At 46.5% G+C, this 27,279-nt stretch overlaps 1 protein-coding gene across 1 annotated transcript in view; it reads left to right on the top strand.

The window, feature by feature from the left end:
- The first annotated feature begins 1,670 nt into the window (after window positions 1-1,670).
- Window positions 1,671-27,279, top strand: part of LCP2 (lymphocyte cytosolic protein 2) — a 49,868-nt gene continuing 24,259 nt past the window's right edge. Inside the window, exons 1-6 of the mRNA XM_032158605.2 lie at window positions 1,671-1,914; window positions 6,080-6,142; window positions 11,311-11,357; window positions 23,433-23,498; window positions 23,942-23,973; window positions 24,965-25,002. Of these exons, the coding sequence (XP_032014496.1) occupies window positions 1,837-1,914; window positions 6,080-6,142; window positions 11,311-11,357; window positions 23,433-23,498; window positions 23,942-23,973; window positions 24,965-25,002 (324 nt within the window). The 5' untranslated portion in view covers window positions 1,671-1,836. The remainder of the gene's footprint in view (window positions 1,915-6,079; window positions 6,143-11,310; window positions 11,358-23,432; window positions 23,499-23,941; window positions 23,974-24,964; window positions 25,003-27,279) is intronic.

Raw genomic sequence — 27,279 nt, 5'->3', positions numbered from 1 at the left:
CCGTCTTTACTAAAAATACAAAATTAGCTGGGCGTGGTGGTGCATGCCTGTAATCCCAGCTACTCGGGAGGCTGAGGAAAGAGAATCGCTTGAATCTGGGAGGCGGAGGTTCCAGTGAGCTGAGATGGCACCATTGCACTCCAGCCTGGGCAACAAGAGTGAAACTCCATCTCAATTAAAAAAAAGAAAGAAAGAAGGAAGGAAGGAAAGAAAGAAAGAAAGAAAGAAAGAAAGAAAGAAAGAAAAGAAAGAAAAGAAAGAAACAAAGAAAAGAAAGAAAAGAAAGAAAGAAACAAAGAAAGAAAGAAAGAAAGAAAAGAAAGAAAGAAAGAGAGAAAAGAAAAGAGTTCTTAGGTGTGAGGGCCTGCAAGGAGCAAATGGCCTGGGCTACCTTCACTGATGCCCTCAGCACCTTCTAAGGTGAGGCTAACACCAGCTCACATTGATGAGCTGGTGCTGGGCCTGGAGCAAAATGTGTATTTCATTTAAGCTGCCTACCAGCTTGTGAGGCAGGTGCCTTACAGTGACAGTGGGGCTCCTCAGAGTGTGTATAAGAAGAAAACTGTGCATGGCCAAAGCTATGCTTGAAAACCCTCAGGAAGGCACCACCTCAAGGATCAACACAGCATCACTTAGTAAGGGCAACAGCCTTAGAACAGATGACTCTGTGTGTGTGTGTGTGTGTGTGTGTGTGTGTGTGTGTAGCATTAGATGAAGTAGTAACTTGTGTTTAGAGGTTGCCTTATTGCATAAATATAGTTGCTTTTATACACTACACTCACCCTCTGCCAATAAGTTGTTCAGTTATGAGAAATGAACAATGTCTGAAACTAAGAAAACAGCAGATTCTCACCTCCTATCTCCAGGGAATGTGCTCTTTGGCTAGACTATATGGCAGAATCAATAGTGAATAAAATATATTGTGGAAACAATAGTGAATGGAATATATGACACTATCATTAGCAATTGTTAAGTCTTTTTTCTTTTAAATTTTTCTTTTTAGGTTTGTCTAGTTAAATGCATCTAAGTTTTATGTGTATATGGGAATCACTGTTTTCCTATTATACAGATTTGGAAACTGAGATTCCCAGCTTTAAGTCCTTGCCTAAGGTTGCATAGCACAGAAATAGTCACATCAGAAACTGAGCCCTGTCTGCACAATGTAGCACCTTGTTCAGCCCTGGGTGCCTGACTCACTGCCTCCTTGAGGATCCTCTCATGACAACTGTAAATAGGCAGCTGAAAGAATCCCAGTCTTTGATGGTGGGAGGGGAAAGTGGTTGGAAAGCATTAAAAAACCATGCTCCAGCAGTTCACTGATGTGAGAAATTGTCTGCATTTCAGGTCAACCGTCAGGATAGATTTTGGTCTGCAAAGCCCCAGCTGAGCAAGAATGCAGTGTAGACATATGAGTGCCCAGAGTTTAAAGGAAAAATACTCGGACTCACATTGGAGTTTAAGACCCCTTCATTGCCTCTCCTGCTGGGTTGGGGTGACTGGAGCCAGTGGGGAATTACCAACCCTGTGGCTCTCTCTGCATCTCAAGCCCCCAGAGCTGGGCTTCCTTGTTTACTTATTTAGAGCCCAACAGAGGAAGTGGTAAAGGAAACTAGCTGAGTCGTTTTCTGAGAAGAGACCATATTTGTTCGCAGAGGAAGCCGTTGCTTTCTGGGATCTGGCTACGGCAGAAAAGACTTCAGCTCCAACAAGGGTGTTCCACAGGGTAGCTGGGAGTTGGAAGGGCCAAGAACTCCTCCGAACTCTGGATTTGAGCTTCTCTGCCCATGGGTGCAGCACCCATGCTCAGCTTGTGAGCTTCCTCCCGGGAGAGCAGCCATGGCACTGAGGAATGTGCCCTTTCGCTCAGAGGTCCTGGGCTGGGACCCCGACAGCCTTGCTGACTATTTCAAGAAGGTGAGCCTTGCTCTTGTGTGAGTGGTCATGATGATAGTGCCCTTGGTGGGCTGAACTGAGGCTTGAAGATGGAATTGTGGCAGAATGTGGGAGGTGTGTAAGATAGCAATGGAACCCTATGGCAACTTTACTGGTTGAGTGAGCGCCATATAGACCGCTGAGTTTTCCTGGCAATGAGTTCTGGAGAGAAGGATGGGAGCAGGAGCCCTCAAATGAGTATGTGCCTATTATGTGCTAGGGTTTGAATTCAGTGTTTCACAGGCACTGTCCCATTTAACGCTCCCTACTATGTTGTGAGGTCAGCATTGTTATCCCCTTGACTCAGGTGCAAAATCAGCTCAGGGAAGTGAAATGGTCCGAAGCCCTAGGGACTACATGCAATAGAGGCAAGACTCAAGCCACACCTATCTGGTTTTAAAGTCCATGCTCTGAGATGCAGAACTGTTGTAACTGCTATTGAGATCAACGCTACTTACTAGAAAGGGGAGACGTGGTGTCCTGGAGGCAGGAGAAAGCATAGGCAGGGTGGGAGGGCTGGATAGAGGACTATGATGAGCAGTGCCAGACACAGCATTTGGGCTTTCACTGCTCATGACCCTGAGGGGGGTCCTCAAGCTCCCGCCTGGGGCGGTCTCCTTGGAGCTTTATGAGAGTCTTGTGAAGCAGGACAGAAAACTGATGTGAGCCCCAATTTATAGCTATGAAAACTGAGGCCTCTAGAGGGGAAGAGTCTTGTGGCAGTGCTGGGACCAGAGTGTTGCTGTCTTATCTTCTGGACTTAGAGGAAAGGTTGAAGGATCCCTGTGCTTGGTCATTGGCAGAAGGGGACAACGCATCTGCTTGGGCAGATCTCAAGCCGTATGACTTAGTTATAGTCCCTCTACCCTGACCATGTGGTAAGATGACTTGTGAGAGACAGTTAAGCTTCTAACACCCTCATCCCTGCGGGCTGGCATCAGATTCTGTTGCTATTCCAGACTGTCATAAAGATGAGATTGTAAAGCTAAGATGGTAGAAGTCATCTAATTCAGCTTCCTGTTTTTCCTGGGGAAATTGAGATTCAAGAGGGTAGACAAGGTTCCCTAGGACGTATAGCCAAACCTGGGGTCTACGCATTTCCAAGGCATTTATAGTCACAACTGTTCTCCCCCAACCTGAAGAAGAAAATGAGAACATGTTGAACTAGGTGTGGTATGGTAGGGGTACAGCTCACAGATCCTGTTTTTTGCCATATTTTGTGCTTTCATTTCTGTTATTTTCCTTCTGCAAGGTCATAATAAACTTAGACTTCAGCAAATATTGTTGCACAACTGGTTTTTTGAAGGATGTTTCTAAATATCTTGCTCAAATATAGACCAAATAAGATAGGGCAACAAGGTAAAATTTGCCAAGAGGAAACAAAGTGGCATGTTACCTCGATAAAGGAAAAAGAAAGGAATTGAGAATTATGAAGAGAAAGACTTGGGATGGGCTGAGAGGCACAGATAGGCCAAACCTTCAGGTGTGACCAGGAGAATTATACAATCCAATTGAACAACAGAGAATTGATCCCTAAAACTCCTGTCAGTACAGGGAGATGGACCATGGGTGAGGGATGGTACAGGAAGACCTCACTGCCTGAGCTGGGGGAAGGGAAAGTTTTCTTCCTGGAGATCTCAGACTCCAGCACAAATCTACAGCACCCAGGCAGATTCCTTCTTCTGGCGTAAATGGACTGAGGGAAGAAACTAGGAGACTGAGGCGAATCTGTTATCCTGGAAGTTCTAGTCCCTCCACAGACTTGGATAGAAACCCTTCAGATTCTGAGTACTTCAGCCCCCTGAAAGAAACTACGAAATGAACGGACCGCAGAGTCATTTGGGAATGGATCTTAGCTGTCAAACATGACATGTAAAGAATTGATCTGCAGATGCAAACTCTACCCAAGTAGTGGGGTTAGGCCTCCCTTGGAGACACCTCCCGACTCAGCTGTGGAGTCAGACACACCTTGCCCTGGCTCTTCCACCTGCTAGCTTGGTGACTTTCCCATAGTTGCTTTGTCTCTCTGTGCCTTAACTTCCTCATCAGTGAAATAGAGATATGAACAGTAACTAACCCAATGGGTTCATTGTGAGGATTAAAGCAAATGATGTGTGCAAGGCACTCAGCAGACAGATGGGTTGTAATGCATGTTCCATCTGCCCTTTTTCCTTCTCTATTAACTGGCTCCTAGCTGGGGACACCCATGCAGACTGGTGGGACTTTGTGTCTTCTTGTCTCTGACATGTGTACCTCATCCTGTGTCTGGAATATAAGCTCCTGAGGACTGAGACCATGTTACATATTTGTTCAATCTCTCCAGTTCCTTTTGACTTGCAGGAGAACATCCTTGGGTCGTGCAGTGGGGAGGCACTGGCTCAGAGCTGTGTGTCCTAATCCCAGGTGGGGTCCCAGCTGGTAACCCAGCTCACTGTGTGACCTTAGACCAGCCTCTTTCCTTCTAGAGGCCTCAGTCTTCCTTACTACAAATCCAGGTAACTTTTCTGGACCAGTGCCTACCAAAGCTGGATGCCATAGGAATCATCTAGGATGCTCCTTGAAAATACAGATTTGAGGTCCACAAGCCCAGATCTTGCTGGAGCAGAATCAAATGCCTGGGTCCCAGTCTGCAGGACTCCCTGCTGATCTAGACGCAAAGTTAGCACTCTTCAAAATCATATGGTTTATCTCATAATGATAACAGTGAGAATGATGAATTAAAGGCAGTTGACTCTTCCAAGAACCGCTTACCCTCCACTGCCTATAGATAAAGAGGATACCAGGGCTCCATAGATGGGACGTGCTTTCAATATCAACTTCTAAGTCAGCTTTCTGAGTGTGATAATTATCCCGCCCTTCCAAGCTAAGATGTCACAACAATTGTATTTATTCTTTGGATTTGCTAGCTATAAGATAAAAATATGGTTTAAAATGTGCTCCAAAAGAAGGCTGTCACAAACCATGAGGCCCACCCTTGTGAGGAGAACCTAGGATCCTCAAGGAGAAACATTTAACCTTAAATGCTCCACCCCAAAGCAGCAAGCTGAGAGATACTTCAAATGTGAACATTTATGCTGTTGAGGACAAGTTGAAACCAGCACTTCATATGATTGCTGATAGGTCTAGGAAAATAACCAAGATCTTAAAAATGCTCGTTCCTATGGATCCTATATAACTTGGTTCTGAGATTCTGATTTGAACAATTTATCTCAAAGAGGGAGAAAAAAGTTTGCAAAATAGTGTCCATGATGGTCTGTATTTTGATTGGGATGATGTACTGCAAACAAATGAAGCTGCATTTTCATTTGCTCATTTTACTTACTGTATATAAGTTATACTGTTATTAAAAGGAGAATATTTCTGAAAGAGACATTAAAGCCTGTTCTGAAACCTAACTGTCACCTAAAACCCATGGAATCTTATGCAAGTTACTTGCTGTCTGTGCCTCTCATTCCGCATCTGCAAAATGTGAGGGTTAAATGATTGAAGACTAGTTTAACTACTTGGAACACTGCCTGCCATACAGAAAGCTTTCAATAATTGTTCGCCGTTTTTATTATCATTATTGAAACAGCAACTTGGTAAATAATCTAAATGTTCAGCAATAAGGGAATGATTACATGATGTTGTGGTCATTAAAATAATGTTTAAATTGAGTTTGCATAACACTAGGTAGTGTTTATATTATCCCTTTAGGTAATTTAAGAGAAAAAAATCAGGATAATGAGATTGAATATAAATCATAACCTCAATTATGTTTAGAAACATGCTAGGAAGAAAGCATTGAAAGAAACGCCGAGGTTGTCTCTGGGCATCAAGACAATGGATGGTATTTCTTTTCTTCTTTTAGCTCCTCCTTCCTGAGGAGCATAGGGCAGAGCTCTGCATGCCTTGGAGGCAGTCTTTCTGTAAGGGTTGGCCCCGAAGCCTTAGAGCAAGGCAATTTCTCCATTTCAGGCAGTCCCAAGGGGGTAGTGAAAGCGAGGCTGAGGTGGGGACTGGGCCCTCTGTTAGCCAAGGGAGGGCAGTGGGGAGCCTGGCTAGCCACAAGTACCGCAAAGTGCTAAGTTTCTGGGGCAGACAAGGGAGAGGAACCAATGGTAAGAGACTGCTCGTCACTGACAACACCTTCCCCTTCTCTTTGCAGCTCAACTATAAGGACTGTGAGAAGGCAGTGAAGAAGTACCACATCGATGGGGCTCGCTTCTTGGTAAGCTCTGGCTAGTCCAACACACTGAAACCAAGACTGTTTGGCATTTTTCCCCATGGCTGCAGGGCCAACGGGCCTACCCTTTCCCCAGGGACACCCGAGGATCCCTTTGCTTTTTCCAGAAATTTGGTAGGGCCCCCTCTCTCACCACCTTTCAGGATCCTACCATCCAGAACCCCTCTCTGATCTTCCACTTACACCTTAAGGAGGAATCCAAGTATGGTAAAAAAAAATCTGGAAAATCTATTTAAATGCCATTCATCCTTTGAGAAGCCCAAGGGGAAGAAGGACCATATGGGTGAACAGAAGCTTCTCACCTCCGATTTCTCACTCTGGAGCACATACTCATGAATGGAATAAAGGATAGCATCACCCTCATTGTTTCAATTACTTCCTTCTTTCTCACTACCAAATTCATAAAGCTGATTTTGTATCAAACACACATGTGATATGGCTGTCTCCACTGTATTATACTTCAAAAAGCTTGAAGTCTAAGACCAAGGTGCAGGTGTGTATTAAAGACTAAGCCATTAAAGGGAAAAAGATGCAGCTCTAATGGTGGAGACAGAGGTGCTAGGTTGTGGTCGGGGAGGTGGTTTGAGCATTTTCCCTGAAATGACACCTTTGCCCATGGGTTAAGAAAGACCCTGACTGCACCAATCCATCCTTTCTGGGAACTTTGCTTTACTCTTTGAAAATAAGACTTCAAGGGTCTCAGAGTGAAGACAGTAAGCTAAGTTGTGTCTCCCGGTAAGACATTGTCAGTAAGGGAACTTGACCTTGAGACTTCAGGCCAGTTGAATGAGACCAGAGAGCTCACAAGCTCCAGCTTGCCCCCAGAGAACACCAATCCATTTCTTATATTACATCTCTGCTACCAACATCTTCTTGAATTCCTTCAGTTATGGTGAGCTCACCACCACCCACAGTCATCTGCCCCTTTCTAGGCAGCTCTCAAGTCTTATGCTGAAACTAACCTGTGCTCGTATTGTTCTGAGTTTTGCTTCCAGGTGCCATGTAAGACATGTTTATTCACTGTCCGCCTAAATCATTCATTCATTCACCTATTCGTTCACTTGACAAGCAGTTTCCCGAGCTGCTTTTACATACTGGAGAGCATTACAGGTGGTGGGGATAGAGAAATGGTTAAGATGTGATTTCTGCCTTCTAGAAACTTGTTTTATAGCAGAAAGGTATGTTCAGAAAGGCTTCCAACTACCTCATTTGCAGATGAGGAAACACATGCAGAGCTGTGATGTGATTTGTTCTATGTCACATACCTACTAATTGAACTAAGGCATACACTTAATTTAGTCTAATACCATTTGAGTTTTTAACAATATTATTTATTCGTATTGAGATTTGAGTCAGTAGAATTCCTGCAGTTTTGGTGCCATTCTTGCAAATTACTGCTAAACCCAAATATTTCATTCTGGTGCTATTAGCACTGAGAACAGAGACTTATCACAGTTGAATGGAAAGGGAGGAAGACATCTTTGAGGATGGTGCCTGTGAGGCCCTGTTGCCTCGGTCACCCTGAGCAAGCACTTGCCCACTCTGAACCTGCCTTGCTTCCTACCCTGTTGACTGAGCACATTGGACTGGGTCATAGTGGGTGATGGCCCCTCCCGGCTCTGTGATTCCCCACAACAGTCCCGGTGCGAGTGTCAGGCCTGGTAGAACAGGGTTGTTTGAGAGATGGTATCTAGGCAACTGTGTTTCCTCTGCTCCAATCAGTCCTCTATCAGTTCTTCAGACAACGTGGCACATTCTGTTCATCGTATGAAGAGGAGGAAGTGGAAAGTAGGGTGATAGGAACCAGAAGAAAGGAAGCAGAATCTAGTGCCTGTCCCAGCAACTGGGGGATGTAAAGGCAGCTTCTGCTGAAACCCACCCTCCAGCCCCGGTGTACTGGGTACAATTTGGGACGCTTGATCTAAGCTCTAATTACTCATCTGTCACCCTTTCCAGCTCTGTAATATCCAGGGCCACTTTGCTATTGAAGGCAAAATGGAAAGGCCCTAGTTATTTTTCCTTCCTTCCTTCCTTCTTTCCTTCCTTCCTTCCTCCTTTCTTTCCTTCCTTCCCTCTTCCCTTCCCTTGTCCTCCCCCCTCCCCTTCCCTCTTTTCCTTTCCCTTTCCTTCCTTGTCTTCTTTCTTCTCCCTCTCTCTTTCTTTTCTTCCTTCCTTCCCTCTCTCCAGCTCTCTCTCTCTCTCTTTCTCTTTCTTTCTTTCTTTCTTTCTTTCTTTCTTTCTTTCTTTCTCTCTCTCTCTTCTTTCTTTCTTTGCCATTTTTGTTTTCCACTAAAAAGGATAGATCCTTATCTGGTAGAAGCTATCTTTCTAGAAGGTATGAAAAGAAGAGAAAAGGAGCTTGAGACTTGTGTCAGTTGGGAAGGCATGTGACCCCATGTTGCAGAAACCTGACCACAGTGGCCTAACCAAACAAGGGTCGGTCTGTTTCAAGTAATAAGAAATGTGTAGGCGGGTGCTTGGGGATGGTGAAGGAAGACATCAAGAACCCAGGCTTCATCTAACCTATGGAAAAAGCCTGTGGCTTCTGTCCTAACGGTTGTGAGTTGGCTACTTCACCTTTAGGCATCATATCTCCATGGCAGGCAGGGAGAAGGGGAGAAAGGCAAAGAGGAGAAGCTGTGTGGTGAATGGTAAATGCATGCTCCCTTTTTTCAAGGAAAGTAGTAACTTTTCCAGAAGTTCCATCCAGCAGACTTTGGTTATATATCTTACTGTCCACAGCAGAGTCATGTGACCTCCACCATCTGCAAGGGAGTCTGGGGAGTTAAATATTTTGAACAAGCACAATTACTGCCTTGAATGAAATCCAGGACCTGTCAGTAGGAAAACAAAGGGAGAGTGGGTACTGGGTAGGCAAGCAGCCGTGTCTGCCACATTGCCTCTCCTGCCGGGGCCCAGTTTGTGGCTTTCCTCTTTCTGTACCCCTCTTCTCAACACCCACAGCATACTCCCACATAGCCACAAATCTTAACTCCAAAATCATCATGCAAATAACCCAGAGTTTGCTGGAGGCTTTTGGAAGAGGTGGAGGAGGGGGTTACATCACATAGCAAAACTCTCCAAAAATTCTGTTTCAACATCTCTCATCTTTCCTCACAGTTCTTGTCCCTGTTCTGAATGTCTTCCTCTTTCCTAACACCCTGCTCCTCTGTGCCTCCAGCCAGGCTCATGTCCACCTCCTCCTCCACCATCTTCCTGAAATTCCCTCAGCTTGTGCCCTCCTCTCAGCAAAGAAGCTGGTGGCCAGCTGCTGAGTGCTCAGCTGCCGCCCCTCTGGCAGCCCTTAGAAAGGCTTCAACTCCTCACACCACACTCAAAACATAAGTCTTGGTACTTCCCTGAGTGGGGGTAGTTCAGAAGCAGGGAGATGCTGCTGCTCAGTGATGAAAAAAAAAAAAGAAAAGAAAAGAAAGAAAGAGAGAAAGACAGACAAGAAAGGAAGAAAGAAAGAAAGGAAGGAAGAAAGAAGAAAGAAAGAAAGAAAGAAAGGAGAAAGAAAGAAAGAAAGAAAGAAAGAAAGAAAGAAAGAAAGAAAGAGAGAAAGAAAGAAAGAAAGAAAAGGAGGAGTTAAGAAGCTTAACCAAAAGCCTGATGCCCTCAGGACCTCTGGCTGACTCCCTTCACCAGCCCCAACCCTGCCTCAGGTGGTCTGATCAGCGTCCAGATCAGAAACCATGCCTATGAGCTGGATAAGATGGATCCAGTGAACACGTTGCTAAGATGCCCTAGCCCCAGCCTCTGTGCCAGCTGATCTCAAAGAAGAGTGCCCAGATCTTTCCGGTGGTCAGAAAACTTGACAGGCAGCTCCCAGGACAGACAAGGAAAAGAAGCAAAAACATTAAACTCTTAAGACTCACCTAGACCCCTGCTGCTTCCCCACCAGGGGTAGTAATTCCTCATCTTACTCGTCCATTTCTCAATCACACACTGTGCCAGGCACTGTGCCAAAACACATTACATACATCATCCCACTCAGTCCTCACAACCCTGATAGGTGGGTATCATTATTATTATTATGGTCCCCATTTTACAGATAAGGAAACTGAGGCTCAGAGAGGCAAAGTGCATGCCCTAAATGAGACAGCTGCTAAGTGAATGAACCAAAATCCAAACCCAGCCCGTCTGATTCCAGAGCTCCCACCCTAACTACCCAGCCCTCTGGCCTTAATTAGAATGGTGGTGGAGCCCTTTGTTGGCTCATCATCGGTTCTGTGGAAAGCATGCCCAGTCTCTTTTCTGTTCCCAATTCTGACATGCTCTCCTATCCTCCTCCCTCCCAGATGCCTCCTTTCACCTTTCCCCTCATAATCCTCTCCAACATAGGCCACAGGGGCCCTCAAAAGGATCAGACGTGGTAGGATGGAGGTTTGCAGGAAGAAAATAGACTGTGGATGTCACAGAGTGGAATTCCAGCCCCAGCTCATCCCCCACAAGTGGGAATCCCCTCGATATCCCTGAGCCTGGGCTTTCTCACTGGCAAAATGGGGATGCTGATAACTCCTGCATCACAGAGTTGATGTGAGGATTCATTAAGGTGTTAAGAGGTGGAGGCCCAGAGTTAGTTCTTGACAAATAAGAGTTTCTTTCTCCCCTCCCTTCTCAGTTCCCTCAGGAAAGCCTTTTCATGGCATCCCCATATCTTGAGAATTCTACCAATAACCCGGTTCTCTGGGGTGTGATGTTGGTAAAAGAGGCACAGACTTCCCCAGGCTGGCTTCTCTGCAGCTGACCTTGTGGAGACTGAGAGGGCCTGAGGTCTGGGGTGTAGGGAAGAGGTCACAACATGGCCAAATGCAGCCCACACAACGAGTCGTTTGGTTTCACAGATTTAGCTCTCACAGTGTTTAAGTCAAAATTATTTGCCAACATTTAGAACTCAGAGCATTTCACATAAAACCTAGACTTAAGGATTCCCTTTGTAAAAGCAGATCCAGCAACACCAGGCCCACAGGCTTTTAGGCAAAACATCTAGAGACTGCCTACTTTGGGAGGGTGGGTGGGCAGGGCGGTTTCTCCTCCGTTTGCCGCAGTCCCCACCACTCCCTCTATTGTTTCACATATCACTCTTCCCCTCCTGCTCAGAGCCCTTTCTGTGGGTTGTAACCTGCCTGCCATATGTGTCTTCATTTCAGAACCTGACAGAAAATGACATCCAGAAGTTCCCCAAGCTCCGGGTGCCGTAAGTACTCCTCTAACTCTATGGGTGATCTGGGAGCAGAGGTTGGAATGGGGAGTAGTGTGAGTGGGGGCTGGGTCAGTTCTATGTCATTGTTGGCTTGAAATAAGAAAGCAAGTAGGAAGGATGAGGGCAAGGGCAGGATGTGGGGAACAGAAGTTACATGAAGAGCTGGAAAACAGAAGTCACAGATCCAGCCCAGCTGGCGACCTGGATGCTCTTGCCAAAAACAAGCCCAACTCTGGCCCATGTTCTCATTTCCTCTCTTCTCATGGGGTGCTCGGGCCTGTGAAAATAGCGTCAGTGTCAAGGTTTCATCATGGCATCACCATTGACTCAGTGATGGCTTAAGTTTTCTTGACCTCCATTTCTCACACAGTAAAATGAGAGCTGAATCAGATGACGGCAATGGACATGATTATGTGTCGATACTGAGTGCTTGGAAATGTCTGCCAGGGGTGTTATGTTGAGAAGAATCCCAAGGAAAGGGAGCTGTGATTGATTATTCATGTCTGCCATAGGTGCTGAAATGGGAAGTTGCAGTATGCATGTCATGCCATGTATTTTTCATCCCTCTAGTAAAGGTCTCACACACTCAAATACCTACAGGAGCCAGGCAGGTGCTATAAATGTGTAAAATTGGCCAAGTTGAAAACAAAAAGCCCTGTTGTTTTATTTTGTTTTATCATCATTGGACAAAACAGTGGTAAATATTCTGTATGAAGAAATAGTTCTCCATTATAAGAAAAATAATAGCACGGTTATCATACGATGAAAAAAGTAACCATCGTAAAGCCTCATTGTTGGTGAAACAATAGAGAATGGTGGGATTATGGCAAATCACATATCACATGTTCCATTCAAAGAGTGCAGCAGCTCCTCAGTTACAGCCAATGTGGACCCAACAGTGTCCAATCTTCAAATTTATCAAGAATAACTAGAAATATGGGTTTCATGTGATATATCTCCATTTTTAAACATTGGCTCAAATGTTTTAAATATTGTGGATGCCACAGTAAACACACCTAAGGGCTACATATAGTCTGTGTGTTACCAGTTTGAGTTCTCTTCTCTGGACATTCTATAAGAACCCTTCTCTTACTCTAAGGGTCTGAGAGCTCATCATAATAGAAGGGAGGCAGGCCAAAGGAGTAGGAGGTGGGGAGATCTCATGAATAGGTAGGAATGCTGGCAGCTCAATTAAGGAGAATATTTTTAGCATGACTATAGGGTTTCCCTTGTCTGGAAGGGGGAAGGAAAAGACAGGAATAAGGATTTGCCTTTGGTGCTGTCTATCTCCAGGGACACGTGTTGTTGAAGATGGCTTGATCTTTCTAAGGATATCCTCTAACCACAAGTGGCTACTTCAATTTGAATTAAATTTAAAATTGATTCCCCTGAGGCACTAGCCACATTTTAATAGCTACGTATAGCTGGTGACTACTATGCTGGAGAGTGCAGATATAGAACATTTCTGTGATTGCAGAAATGTGATGTTGTAGAGATAAACCATAGTTCTTTGCGAAAGAAGGAATTTTACACACAGGTGTCAGAATTCGTGGCTGGTGGGCCAGTCCCAGGCTGCAGGTGTGTTAAGTTTGGTGACCACTGTGCTTTGAAATCAGGAAAACTTTCACAAAATACAGCCTCTTTAGAAACAAGTGACAGATGTGGCAATTGAGGGCTTATATTCTACTGTGGCAATAGTCAGCCGGATCTGATGTCTGCTGCCCTGTTTAGCTGGGACTTGTGCTCCCCAGTTCACCAGGGTCACACCATTCCCCGAGGGATCATCCTAAGGTACATCAACCATTTATATCATATCATGGGAACTTTGGCTTTCGAACAAGATGAAGTAATAGGGATCAGGGATCAGATTTACTTTCCCACCTGAAATAACCAAGTAACCAGGCAAAATATATGAAAGAGCAATTTTCAAGACATTGGGCATCAGACACCGAGGGATGGAAAACAAAGGTGGTGAAGCCTATGGTTGCTTGCTGCTTTGATAATCTCCAGGCCTAGGCACAGGGAGCAGGGAACACAGTGCTGGGTCTGGTGGACGACTTGAGTTGAGGAGGCAGCGGAGAGTCCAGAAGCCTAGAGTTCCTTCAACAGGTGTCAGAGAGGAGAGAGCTGCATAGAGACAGCATTCTGGAGAGCTTCAGAGGGGCCCCTCTTTAGCAGAGCACAGATCAGTCCATGCATGAAAGGAGAGACTACCTGTAGGTGGCAAAAGAACTACCCAACAGTATTGGAGGAAAGAGTAGCCACTCACAGGGCTGGAAATGGTGCCTGTTTCTACCAGCCTGGCTGGAAAACATAGTCATTGGGTAGAGTGCCTAGAAGGATATTGCCTTAGTGGTGGGGAATAATTAGCCCTAATCTAAAAATTGTTCAGGTCCTGGCTAGAAAACCTTAAAAGCAAGACCCAAAAGAAACAAACCGCTTCTAAGTAACTTAACTGCATCTCAGAACAAAACTTAAAACTATTTATAGTAATGCAAGAATATTCACTACCCAACAAAATAAAATTTATGATATTAGGCATCTAATCAGAGACTAACAGGCACGCAAGTGATCAGGAAAATATAACCCACAAGGAGGAGAAAAACTAAAACATCAAAACTGACCCATAACTGACACAGAGATTAGAAATAGCAGACAAGGAGAATGTTGAGTGTATTTCATGTGTTCTAAAAGTTAAATTTGGGCATAGGAAATTCAAAGACCCAAACAGAACTTCTAGAAATGTAAACTATAAAATCTGAGATTATAAATACACTGCTTGGGATTAATAGCAGATTAGATATTGCAAAAGAAAACAGTAGTAAACATGAAGATACAGTAATGGAAATTGTCCAAATTGAAACATACAGAGAAAAAAAACCAAAACAAAACACTGAAAAGAGCATCAAGGGGCCGGGCGCGGTGGCTCACGCCTGTAATCCCAGCACTTTGGGAGGCTGAGGTGGGCAGATCACCTGAGGTCAGGATTTTGAGACCAGCCTGGCCAATAAGGCAAAACCCCATCGCTACTAAAAATACAAAAATTTGCCAGGCTTGGTGGTGGGTGACTGTAGTTCCAGCTACTGAAGAGGCTGAGGCAGGAGAATCACTTGAACCCGGGAGGTGGAGGCTGCAGTGAGCTGAGATGGCATTACTGTACTCCAGCCTGGGTGACAGAGCAAGACCCCATCTCAAAACAAAAAAAAAAAGCATCCAGGAACTTTGGGACAATTTCAAAGAGCCAAATATATGTCTAAAGTCCCCAAAGGAGAGGAAAGAATGCATATGTGAGCGGGGAAGGAGAGACAGAAATAAAACACTTGAAGACATAATGGCTAAAAATTTTTCAAACTGGATGAAAATTATAAACCCACAGATCCAAGAGGCTCAACAAACCCCAAATCTAAGAAATAGGAAGAAAACTAGCTCTGAGGTATATCATAATCAAATTGCTCAAAACCAATGATAAAAAGAAAATCTTAAGAGCAGTCAGAAAAAAAAAAGACATATTAGGTACAGAGGAACAAATGCAAGGATCACAGCAGCTTTCTCGAAAGTAAAATAGCAAAAGAAAAATATTGTCAATCTAGAGTTCAATACTAGGCAAAAAATATGTTTCAAAAATGAAGACGAAATAAGACTTTTTCAGACACACAAAATCTGAACTGTACTGCCACAGGTGCTTTTTAAAAGTCCTTCAAGCGGAAAGGGATACGTACACAGGGATGAAGAGTGCCAGAAACGGTAACTATGTAGGTCTATGTATGCACGTGGCCCTTGAGGGCATTTGAGTTTGCATCTTGTGGTCCCTATACAAGATTAATAGTTCAATAATACTTTATTCATTTAATGAACTGCTGTTAGATAACTACAATGTGTCAGGCCTTTGTTAAAATTATTCAGGCTACAAAGACATGGGACAGAATCCTCATCCTCAGGACACTCACATTCTAAAGGGAGGTCAGATAGACAAGGAAAGCAGTTATACTACAATTACAACAGTGCAATGGTACATGCATGCACAAGTTCAAGCGCTGGTAGGAAGGCAGGAGTAATTTTCTCCACAGTATTCAGGGCAGACAAGGGAGGAAGGGACCCTAAGTTAAATCTTGAAATAGGAAGGATGGATTGTAGGACATTCTAGAAATGGAAACATATTACAGAGGCACCACCCAGTGTGCCTGGTGGAACAGCCAGTGGGGCAGAGCAGCTGGGGTGTATATCTGGGGGAGTGGAAAGCAAAGGGGCTGAAGTGACTGGTTGGGGGTCCCGTGAGCCATTCTCAGGAGCCAGAGAGTGTTAGTGAAGTGAGCATCAAGGTAAATTTGTGTCTTATCTCTGTCCAGGGCATGTAAGTGATGATTTGGAGGACGGCCCAGCTGGGGACATGGGACCGAGTTAATTGGTGGTGACCAAGATCCTGCCAGTGAGCTAGGAGCCTCCCCTAGGGCTGTAGCTATGAAGATGGGGGGATGGAAGAGATTTAATCAGAACAGTGGAAGGACAGAGATAGAGAAGGCCCTTTCAACTTGGAAGATCCTTTTTCATCTTAAGGCTAAGCTCAACTGATGTCTTCTGGCTTTTTTGAGAGCCTGGAGAAAGTGGTAGGGGTGGGAAATGGTTTCTGGTTAGTGTGAATGGGAGAATTATAAACACATTGTGAATGAGCTGGGGTGGGATCTTTCTTTAGCTCTCTGGAAACTAAAACAAAAACTTGGCCTGTGATGTAATCCCCTCCTCCAATGTGTTTGAATGTGCACCCTAGAAAGACTGTGAAGCCTGCCCATAGAACATGAAGGGTTAATATGGAGAATGATGGAGAAGATATCAAGGGAAGGTCCAGGCTGCCCTGATGAGATGACTTAGAGACTCACTGTCCCTCTTGGCAGAAATAATGTGTAACAAGGACCAATTCCAGCTCTACTTCCAATGAGTTGTGTGACCTGGGACACATCCCTAGACCACCCTCAGCTTCCTAAACTATAAAAGGAAGGAATGGGTTACAGAGACTATACGAGCTCACCAATTATAAGTGCTATTATTTGGGGTATAAATAGGCAGATAGGAGAGCTTAGTGAGAAAAAGTGCAGGCTCTGAGGTCAGATGCTTGAGACCCAATCCTTCCATTCACAGGCCTCACAGGCCATGAGACTTGAGGGCAAGCTAGCTCAGCTCTCTGAGCCTCAGCTTCCTTATCCGTATAATGCTAATAATGATAGAACCTAGCTCAGAGCGTTAATGGGAAAATTAGGGGAAATAATGGGAAAATAACAATATGCACTGAATAAGTGTTGGCTATTCTTGCTTTATGTAAAATCCCAACTAGAACAATTTTAGCTTTTTAACTATTCTATCTTTCTGGAGAAGAGGGATTAAGAATAGAGAGGATGTAGGGTTTTGGAGTGAGGGAGATCCAGGCTCTAAAGCTGACTTTGCCTCCCACCAGCTGTAGGACCTTGGGGAAGCCATTTAGGCAATCAGAGCCTCAGCTTCCTTGTCTGTAGAAGGGAAAAGAGCTAACTTTTAAGGAGTGGAGAACATTAAAGGAGGCAGCACACATAAATTGCCTGGTGCTGTCCTTGATACTTACAGGTGTTCTATACTTTATTCATTCCATCCCTTGTACATAGGTTTGTCTTGATCATTACCGCAAAGGCCTTTGGAAAAGAAATTGTGTTCATGTACAGAAAACCAAAAAAAAATTACACTCTTCTGAATGTCTCTATTTCCTTCCCTGATGTATATAATATAAGTATTAAATAGATTTTTAAGAAGGTAAGTTGTGGTAAGGAAGGCTCTCTCAGCCTGAAAATACAGTCACTCTCTCAGGACATGGTTGATCCCAAGACACCTGCAACATTGTAAAGGTGGAGGATTTTTAAAGAAAAAAAATGAAGGCTCCCTCTAAAGGGCCTAGGTTGGCCCTCATGGTACAGCTGACAACGGTCTGGTTAAATCGATAGAATACACGAATACACGTTCAAATCTGCTGGTGCCTATTTGGAGTTCATTAACGGATGGGATGTTATAAGTTTTATATTTAAATCCACAGTGTAACTTTATGGAGAAAAGAGTGACGGGGTGGGCGGTGTAGGCAGCAGATAGGTATTGGATGATGCTCTTTCTGCTGGTTCTCCCTGTAGCCATTACCAATGATGCAGTTAGGCTGGGAAAACCTAAGATTCAAGCTGAGAAGTAATGCAGAAATATTTGTCTGTCTTCCTGTAAGGCTGTGAGTCTAATGGCAGAAATAACCTACTGAGGCATCTCCTTTGTACCTATTTCCTACCTGAGACAGAGAAGACAGGAAAGGTGTGGAGGAAGGGACGCAGAGGCGAAATGAACATTCTCATGCCTGTTAAAGAACGTGGCCACTCAAACGCCTGTAATCCCAGCACTTTGGGAGGCCGAGGCGGGTGGATCACGAGGTCAGGAGATCGAGACCATCCTGGCTAACACAGTGAAACCCTGTTTCTACTAAAAATACAAAAAAATTAGCCGAGCGTGGTGATGGGCGCCTATAGTCCCAGCTACTGGGGAGGCTGAGGCAGGAGAATGGCGTGAACCCAGGAGGCGGAGCTTGCAGTGAGCCGAGATCGCGCCACTGCACTCCAGCCTGACTCCGTCTCAAAAAAAAAAAAAAAAAAATTATGGCCAGACCTCAACAAAACCAAAACAATGACAGGGCCTCTCTCCAACATGGTCTTCCCCTGTCCCATTCAGTGGCTAATTGTTGTCCAGGGACCCAGCTCTCATCAGTCCTCAAGGGCCATGCCACAGGAAAGATGCCTCCCTCAGCTGTTGCTTCTTCTCTTCCAGTGCAAGCCCACAGCACTCGACGTGAAGCCTCCTCTCCCCATAAATGCTGGTCACATGCCTTTTGACAGATGCCTCCTTCAGAGCCTTGCCTTTTTCTGTTTTCTTGTTTTCTTTTTGAGATGGAGTTTCACTCTTGTTGCCCAGACTGGAGTGTAGTGGTGCAATCTTGGCTCGCTGCAACCTCCTCTGCCTCCTGGGTTCAAGCGATTCTCCCGCCTCAGCCTCCCGAGTAGCTGGGATTACAGGCATCACCATGCCCGGCTAATTTTTGTATTGTTAGTAGAGGTGGGGTTTTGCCATGTTGGCCAGGCTGGTCTCGAACTCCTGACCTCAAGTGATCCACCCACCTCGGCCTCCCAAAGTGCTGGGATTACAGGCATGAGCCACCTCACCTAGCCAGCCCTGCCTTTTTTATTTGTAAAAATGAGAATAATTATACTTGTCTACCAGGAAAATGATCGTGAGGCACCAGGAAAACACTCCATGTAAAACTGCAGGGGTGGGGGACATGGGTGACAAGTAGGGAGAACACTCTGTGTCCTCAAATTATTATGTCTTACTCTTACACGCTCGACAGAGGCCTCAGGTGATGGTGAAAGTCTCCTTCATGAGTCTTAAAACATCTGGCTGCCCCCGGCTTCTCAGGTGACAAGGACAGAATTTAGAAGGTTTGGCTCTTGGTTCAAGGGGGCTGGTCTTTAAAGACGGAAAGAACACTTTGTTCCTTGGAAGAAGGATTGGAATGCAGAGTGAGAGCAGGGCTGAGAGTGGGAATGTATGCAGGGAGGAGGGGTGAGGAGGAGAAGGAGAGTCCCAGGGTCCCATTGTGAGAACAGCGCAGGGGGAGAGGCATCTGCCCTATCCAGGGCCTGGGAGCCTTGTCCTGGGAGGGACCAGCAGGCAGTCTGAAATCTGAGCCCAGGGAACAAGGCTCCCACCGTGGGAGGGCTTTGGTCAGAAGTTGGCCAAAGCTCTTACTATGCGAGCTGTGGCAAGAATGCACTCTACATCATAAGCCAGCACGCAGCTATACATGCCACAGTAGAGGAAACAAAGACGGAATTTTCACAGAACAATGCCTATTCTTACTGCATGCTTTGTGCACTGATCTCTTCTATTCTGTTTCCCTTCCCTTCCCTTCCCTTCCCTTCCCTTCCCTCCCCTCCCCTCCCCTCCCCCTGCCTTCCCTCCACTCCCCTCCCCCTCCCCTCCCCTCCCCTCCCCCTGCCTTCCCTTCCCTTCCCTTCCCTTCCCTTCTCTTCCCCTCCCTTCCCTGCCCTGCCCTGCCCTGCCCTGCCCTTCCCCACTCCCTCTCTCCCTCCTTTTCCGCCTGCCTGCCAGCCTTCTTTTCTTGTATAGTTTCTTTCTTCTTGTGTCACCAGCAAAGTTGATTTCTAGACCCACTAGTAGGGCTTCCTTCACAGTTGTTCAAGGGCGGGGAGAATTAAAGGGCTACATCAAAGGCCAGCTAAGGCCCCGCATACCCCCACTCTCCTATTTCACTCCCTTCATAATTACAAAGTTCCTTCTCCTGCCTTTCCTTCTCCTCCTCTTTAAAACAAGCAAACAAACAAACAAACAAACAATTTCATCAGTGTCAAGGATAACAGAATTTGTTTCACAAGCTTTTTGGATCATAATAAAAATCACCTGCGGGCCGGTTGATGTCACTGAGCCTCAGGCTTCTCCTCGGAGAGTCTGTTCAGGTAGGTCTAGGCTGGGCCTGGTGATCAGTGATTGTAACAGGTACAGCTAAGTAATCATGATGATCAGGCCCATCAGGGATTCCCTAATCAGGTTTAACCCCTGTATTGTGCTGATAAGGAATTTGGGGCCAGGTGAGGGCAGCTGCCTTGTCTGAGATCACACAGTGGGCACCACCCTTGGGGCCAGACATTGTAGTTAGACTGTCTGTGCCTGCAGGACCTGTACCTTGTACATTACCAGGAGAGACCTTAGACTGAGAAGATGAAGACTGGCCCCCACCATGCTGTAAGTTAGGGATGCAGCTGGGCTGGAACCCAGGTCATTGTAGAATGCAGCCTTCCTACAATGGGCTGGCTTCCTGGGGGGAGGTTCAGCCCATTTCCAGGGCCAGCTAGTTCCTTAAACAAAGGCAAGCAGAGAGGACTACTGTCTATGGCTGCCCAGCCCCCATCACTTCTTGCCCTGGTCCTGAGCGAGGCCTGGGGTTTATGGGGTGAAGGGAGAATGAGTCACCACCCTCCACTCACTGTCACTTGGTCCTCTGGGGGTAGGGTGTAATTTGAACGTTTGCACCTAGTGATAGCCATAGCAACCACCTCCCTGCTGTGCCCACCATCACTATTGCCCCGTCCACCAGCCCCTGGCAGTGGTCCCACAGGCTTGGAAGGTGCTTTCTGTAGCCCATTAAAGCAGGAGGACCCTGGGAGCCCACACTTTGCTGCAAGCCAACTGCCAGGACCTATTCTGCCCCCACTGAGCTCTTTGCTGCTCCTCTGCTGAGGCCTGCGGTTTGGCATTTCCTTCCTCACCCAATTCGAGCCCCAGCAGCCTCCAGCCTGGCTGTTAGAGATACTGGTGAGAGGCAACACCGCAGAGAGCAGGAGGTTCTTTCAAGATCCAAAGCAGCCTTGTGAGCTGGTCAGAGCCCTGTCAAGCTCTGTAGGAGGAGGGCGTTGAGGTGAGCCTCAGTGCCACCTCGCTCAAGTCATTACTGAAATGTCACCTCTTCGGTGAGGCCAGATCATTTTAAATGGCAACCACACCCCACCCCTGCACTCCCATCCTCCTGCCCAGCCCCCCACTCTGCATGCGCGTGGTGCATATGCATCACATTTCACCTCCTGAAAGTTTCCTCTCCACTAGCAGGGATCTTTGTCTGTTTTGTTCATTGATGCACCTTGAGCACTTCTAAGTTCCCAGCACTTATTATGCCCTCAGTGCACATTGTTGAATAAACAGGTGACAGAATGGGAGTGGCTGATGCAGCCAGCACCACCTGACACAGCCAGGACACAGGACACTAACGGGGCTCCCTTGCCCGTTGTATAGGAGTCCTTTTATCCCACATACCCATCGTCTTCTTGAAACAACCACTTAAGGGAACCAAAAAGAACCATGTCACAAGCATTCTGACGGCATGGTCAGGAGGCAACTAGGAAGCCCCCGTTGCTGCCCTTAAAGCCTCTCTCTCTCTCTGCGCAGTCACAAAAGCCTGGAGTTGTCAACCATATTATTACAGAGAGTAAACCTTTCCCTTCCCTTTCTCCTTCTCTTTCCTCTTAAGTACCAGTGTGTTTATCAAAATTTGTTTATCCTATTGCTCTAATGAGGTAGGAAGTTTGGATCCCATTTCTTTTTTTTTTTTTTTTTGAGATGAAGTATTCTCCTGTCCCCAGGCTGGAGTGCAGTGGCGTGATCTCACCTCACTGCAATCTCTGGCTCCCAGGTTCAAGCAGTTCTCCTGCCTCAGCCTCCTGAGTAGCTGGGATTACAGGCATGCAACATGCCTGACTAATTTTTGTATTTTTAGTAGAGGCGGGGTTTCACCATGTTGGCCAGGCTCGTCTCGAACTCCTGACCTCTGATCCACTCACCTCAGCCTCCCAAAGTGCTAGGATTATAGGCGTGAGCCACCGCGCCCAACCTGGAGCCCATATCTTGGGAGAAATGGGGGAGTTGAGGGGCAGGGGAGGTGATGGAGGAATCGAGAAATGGTGGGTGCTAAGGACTTCCTTTGCTAACTTAGCAAGTTTATTTTAGGCTAAACTTGTTGCTTTGAGATGGTCATTAAGCAGAAGAAATACAGATCATGAGCCGTTCTCATAGGCAGGCCAGGGACTCAACAGTGTCTGCCTCCAGAGAGCTTCAGCAGAAAGGGAACTGACACAGGGGTGTGTGCGTTGAAAGGGCACTGGCTTGGAAATTGGAACAGCTAGCTTGTGGTGCTGGTGTGAGTTGTGGGAAGAGGGGTGGCCTTTACCACTAACTACTATGTGGCTTCAAGCTGCTCCCTTTTTTTTTTTTTTTTTGTAAGATGGAGTCTTGCTCTGTCGCCAGGCTGGAGTGCAGTGATGTGATCTCGGCTCACTGAAACCTCCACCTCCCGGGTTCAAGTGATTCTCCTGCCTCAGTCTCCCAAGTAGCTGGGACCACAGGCAAGCGCCACCATGCCCAGCTTTTTTATGTATTTTTAGTAGAGACGGGGTTTCACCATGTTGGCCAGGATGGTCTCGATCTCTTGACTTCAAGATCTGCTAGTCCCTCTTTGTCTGGGCCTCTGCCATCTCCTCTGTAAAATGAAATTGGACTGATAATCTGAGGTTCCTTCCAGTTGCCCCAAATCTTGAGGAAACACTAAGACTGTTGACTACAAAGGGTCTCTTTGGTCTCATCAGTGGGTACTAAGTGGGGCTGGAGTCTCAAGTTCTGGATGTTGGAGAGACTGGAATGGATGCTTGTTGCTAAGCCATGCTGGAGATACGGTTCTGTCAGCAAAGCCCTCCTGCCCCAGCTCCCCCAGCTCCATCCTGCGATTTGGGGATTTGCTAGTTCTGACGTGAAGGAACCCAGGGACTAAGAGTATCTTCAAGTGTCTTGGTCAAAGCTGGCCTCGAGGGCATGAGTGATTCAGGGAGTCTGTCATTCTGCAACCCCTGCCTTTATAGAGAATACCTCCCCAAACTTTTATAAGAATCCGCATCACCGAGTGGGAGTCCGGGAGGGGAAGATGGAAGGAGAAGGCAGGCCACAGAACAGCCCACTAGAGGTTGTGATAAGGAATCTCCAAGGAGCAGCTGATTCCTGTGGGTCTAGATGATGGTCTGAAGATTCTTAGGAACAAGACAGCACTGTCAGGTCATGCAAAAGCCAGGGGACCTCAGCCCCACGAATAGTAAGACAAGAAAATACACAGCTATCGTATCCAGATCCTAAGGCCCCTGATTTTTGGAGACAAAGCCAGGTGTGAGCTGACAAGTCTTTAAGGGGGAGCTCTGAGCTGGACTTGGAAGGCTCAGCCAGACACAGATCAGCAAGGAGGAGAGAGGGCTTCCTGGGCAGGAGGAAGGTCTGGCCCGGGGAATAAGATGGCAAATTCTGGGAGGAAGTGAAGAGCAGAGGGTCCCTGCAGAGGTGACAAAGAGGAGGCTGGCCAAAGTTGGCCCTGGTGCCCCAAGTTTCTATAGACCAGGGGACATCAAGGGTCGGGGGAAGGTTGAGACTGAGAGATGGTTTTGTCTCTTCATCTGTCTCTTTATCTTGCAGGATTCTCAGTAAGTTAAGTCAAGAAATCAACAAGAACGAAGAGAGGAGGAGCATCTTCACACGCAAGTGCGTGGGGCTGGTGTAAGGACACGCAAGATTTTTCAGTCCCAAGTGGAACCTTAAAAGGGAGGCACAGAACTGTTTTTGCCCTACTTTTTGACCTGCATTGGTCCCCTGAATCCCAGGGGTCTGGAAGATGGTGTCCAAGGAGGGGAAGGGGTTCCCTCCCCTGCCCTGCTTCCTGTCCCTGGGTCTGGGACATCAGGGGAACTTCCTCTACAGCATCAGACAGTCATGAGCTTCCAGTCATGCCACCGATGTGGCTTGGTGATTTCCAGAATTTTCAGGGTATCCTAGCCCCAGTTGCTGAGCAGCAAGGACACAAACCTCTCTTGAGCAGTGAGACATGCCCTCCACTGGGGGCTCCCTCTCGCTGGACCAGGTTGAGGAAAGAGGGAGATCCCCTTAAATCAATAAGACCATTAATGCAGTGCTATTTGCCTTTGCAGACCCCAAGTCCCACGGTTTCCTGAAGAGACAGGTAAAGCTCTCAGGGCTCAGAGGTGATTGCTTTAGGAGGTGATAGGTATTTCAGTTTTCTGGCCTTTCTGGTTCCCAGGGGTCCTTGAGTTCATTCAGGTGACCTTACTGACTTGTCTGTCAGCCAGTTCTTACCCAGAAAAGGGTTTGGGTCTAGACGGAGGGGAGGAGATGTTGCTCTGCAGGCCACCTGGCTTATGGCCCCTGTTCTGCTGGGACCATCTTCAGAGACACACTGAGGAGCTCTGGGAGCTCTGTAGAGGAGAACACAGGGACCCCGCCTCTGAGTGAGCACCTGAGCTCAGCCAGTCCCCCTGCATCTGAGTCTTTAAAGCAGCTTTTCTTTTTTCTTTTCTTTTTTTTTTTTTTTTTGAGACAGAGTCTCGCTCTGTCACCCAGGCTGGAATGCAGTGGCACGATCTCGGCTCACTGCAAGCTCTGCCTCCCGGGTTCACGCCATTCTCCTGCCTCAGCCTCCTGAGTAGCTGGGACTATAGGTGCCTGCCACCATGCCCAGCTAATTTTTTTGTATTTTTAGTAGAGCCGGAGTTTCACCCTGTTAGCCAGGATGGTCTCGATCTCCTGACCTCGTGATCCACCTGCCTCGGCCTCCCAAAGTGTTGGGATTACAGTAAAGCAGCTTTTCAACTGTTCAATTGCACATAGTGTTGCAATGCAGATTTCTGGGGCCCGGCCTGTTCTGCTGAGTCAGAAGCTGTAGGCATAGGCCCCCAGGTATCTACAGGTCTTAAAGCACTTCCTAAGTCACTGTTACACACGAGAAAGGTTGAGAACCATCGCCACCCCCTGGTTCTCTGGTAGAATGAGCACCTTGGGCAGGGTCGCTGGAGCTGACAGTAAGTGGCTAAACCCGCAGGAGTGTGGGAGGTAGGTGGAGGCCGGGGAAGGGGCATTGGTGAGGGAAGGCATCAGATGGGGAAGCTGCTTTGACCTTCCTTCAGTGCTGATGGTGGTGTCATCTCCTTCCACAGAAAGCCACGAAGAGGACAATGGGGGCTGGTCGTCCTTTGTGAGTATGGTGTGGGCTGTTCTTGCACCTTTACAGCAGTGTCCAGGGCAGCTTTGTGATAAGGAGCCAGGATGGAGCCAAGTGGAGCGGGGCTCTAACATGATGCCAGCACACCCACCCAGGGCCCAGAAAAGGTGCTCTGCATAGGGCCAGACAGGAAATAGTTTTGGCTTTGGGGGGTATGCAGTCTCTGTCTCAGCTACTCAACTCTGCTACTGGAGCACAAAAGCAGCCACAGACAATGAGCAAACAAATAGGCTTGGCTTTGCGCCCATAAACCTTCATTTACAAACACAGAGGGTGGGCTGCACGTGGCCCTAGGCTGTACTTTGCTGACTGCACTTCACCCACTGTTACCACCCCCCACCTGCCACCCCCATCTCCAAAAATGGACACTCCTAGAAATCTACTCTCAAGTAGCTTTTCTCATGGACTTAAGCCCCCATCGGTGGCACGGAGGAAAAAGAACTTCAGAACCGACTGTTAGCCCTGGAAAAACCTCAAAGACGGTGCGATCCAGTTGGTTTTTACATTGAAAGGTCACAGTTCCCCCTCTGAGAATCTGATGGCTTGTACAACCCCTCCGCAGGAACCTGTACACACAGTCACCACCCATGAAGCAGTCTCAGGCTAAGAACTCTATTATGGACGGTAGCCCAATCTGTTCATTTCACAAATGAGGCAACTGAGTCCACAGGAGAGCAGAACGTGACGTGTGTAGAACACAAAGCTAGTTAGAGGCAGACCTAGGACCCAGGTAACCAGACCCTCAGTCACGTGGTCCTTCTGGTAAGAGGCCGCCTCTAGTGCCTTTAGAAGAGGCAGAAACAAAATGTCCCTTGTCCTATTGGGATTCTGGTAAAAGACAGCATTTAATTTGGAAAAAAAAAAAAAAAGTTTTAGCTAAGTTTATGCTTTCTACCTGAAAATGAAGGAATTTGACAGATTTCTTTGGTACAAAGGGAAAATAGCCCAGAGTTTCCCTGAAATGTTTCTGTTTACTCACAGAGGCAGAATCCTTGCCATGCAAACTCTCTTGTGCTGTGCCTGAGGCTAGTCTTCCATCCTCTCTGTAAACTGAGGGCTTCCATTCACTAGTGGCTATAGAGCTAGGCAGCTCCATTATGTGCCCAGCTCTTTGCAAGGTCATACAGGGAAATGAGTGGAGATAAAGGACCCAGTCATGAGCATTTCACAGTATGGATACCCTATTTTAAAAAGGTAAACTGAGGCACAATGCAATTTTTTTTTTTTTTTTTTTTTTTTTAAGGAGTTTATTTGAGCAGTGATTCATGAATCAGGCAGCACCAAATCAGAAGGAGGCTTTGCTGAAGAAGGATAATGGATAAGCCTTTATAAAGTGAATGTAAATGTAATACAAAGAAAATATTTGAGCTGGGTGTGGTGGCTTACACTTGTAATTCCAACACTTTGGGAGGCCGAGGTGGGCAGATCACAAGGTCAAGAGATCGAGACCATCCTGGCCAACATGGTGAAACCCCGTCTCTACTAAAAAATACAAAAATTAGCTGAGCGTGGTGGTGCATGCTTGTAATCCCAGCTACTTGGGAGGCTGAAGCAGGAGAATCGCTTGAACCCGGGAGGCGGAGGTTGCAGTGAGCCGAGATTGCACCACTGCACTACTCCAGCCTGGCGACAGAGCGAGACTCCATCTCAAAAAAAAGAAAATATTTGATGGGTTACAGTTATAACCGATCTCATTTAGTCTATCTTGCTGGAAAGCTCGTAGTTGTATAATTATAAGTTTGCTGGCTACTTCTGATTTGTTGAGCTTAAGTTCTGTTTTTCTTTAATACAGGCATTTACAAGAAATAGCCCAAGTTAACTTTTGCTTATGCTGCAAATCAAGTAAGGTTTAGGTCACTGATGAGGCCCAACTGGTTTTGTCTGCTCAGGGATTCTGCAGGCCTGGTCTCCATTTTAATTTACTTTAACACACATATGGCAGAATATAATTAGCAACAACACCATGCATACAAATTTAGGAGCCAAATGATTGGGAGAAAATAATTGTTCTAGAAGCAGAGAGGAAAATTCTGTCATTTGAGAAAGGTTGATGGCGTAAAGAGCTGGTGTAAAGTCAGGAATGCCGAGCCTAGGGCAGGCAGGGTGAGGGAGGGGTCAGCAGTGGCTGGAGGGAGGCCACGTGCCTGCAGACCTCCATGCTGAGGCTCCTGATCTGAAGCAGCATTCCTCTGGGGTTCTGCCCACCTGCTCCTAAGTTATAAGAAACTGACAGGGCAGGACGAAGTCTTT

This window comes from Hylobates moloch, unplaced genomic scaffold (assembly GCF_009828535.3).
Source record: "Hylobates moloch isolate HMO894 unplaced genomic scaffold, HMol_V3 SCAFFOLD_6, whole genome shotgun sequence".
Classification (NCBI taxonomy): Eukaryota; Metazoa; Chordata; class Mammalia; order Primates; family Hylobatidae; genus Hylobates; species Hylobates moloch.
The sequence above is the reverse complement of the archived record's forward strand: the minus strand, read 5'-3'. Positions and strand labels throughout refer to the sequence as shown.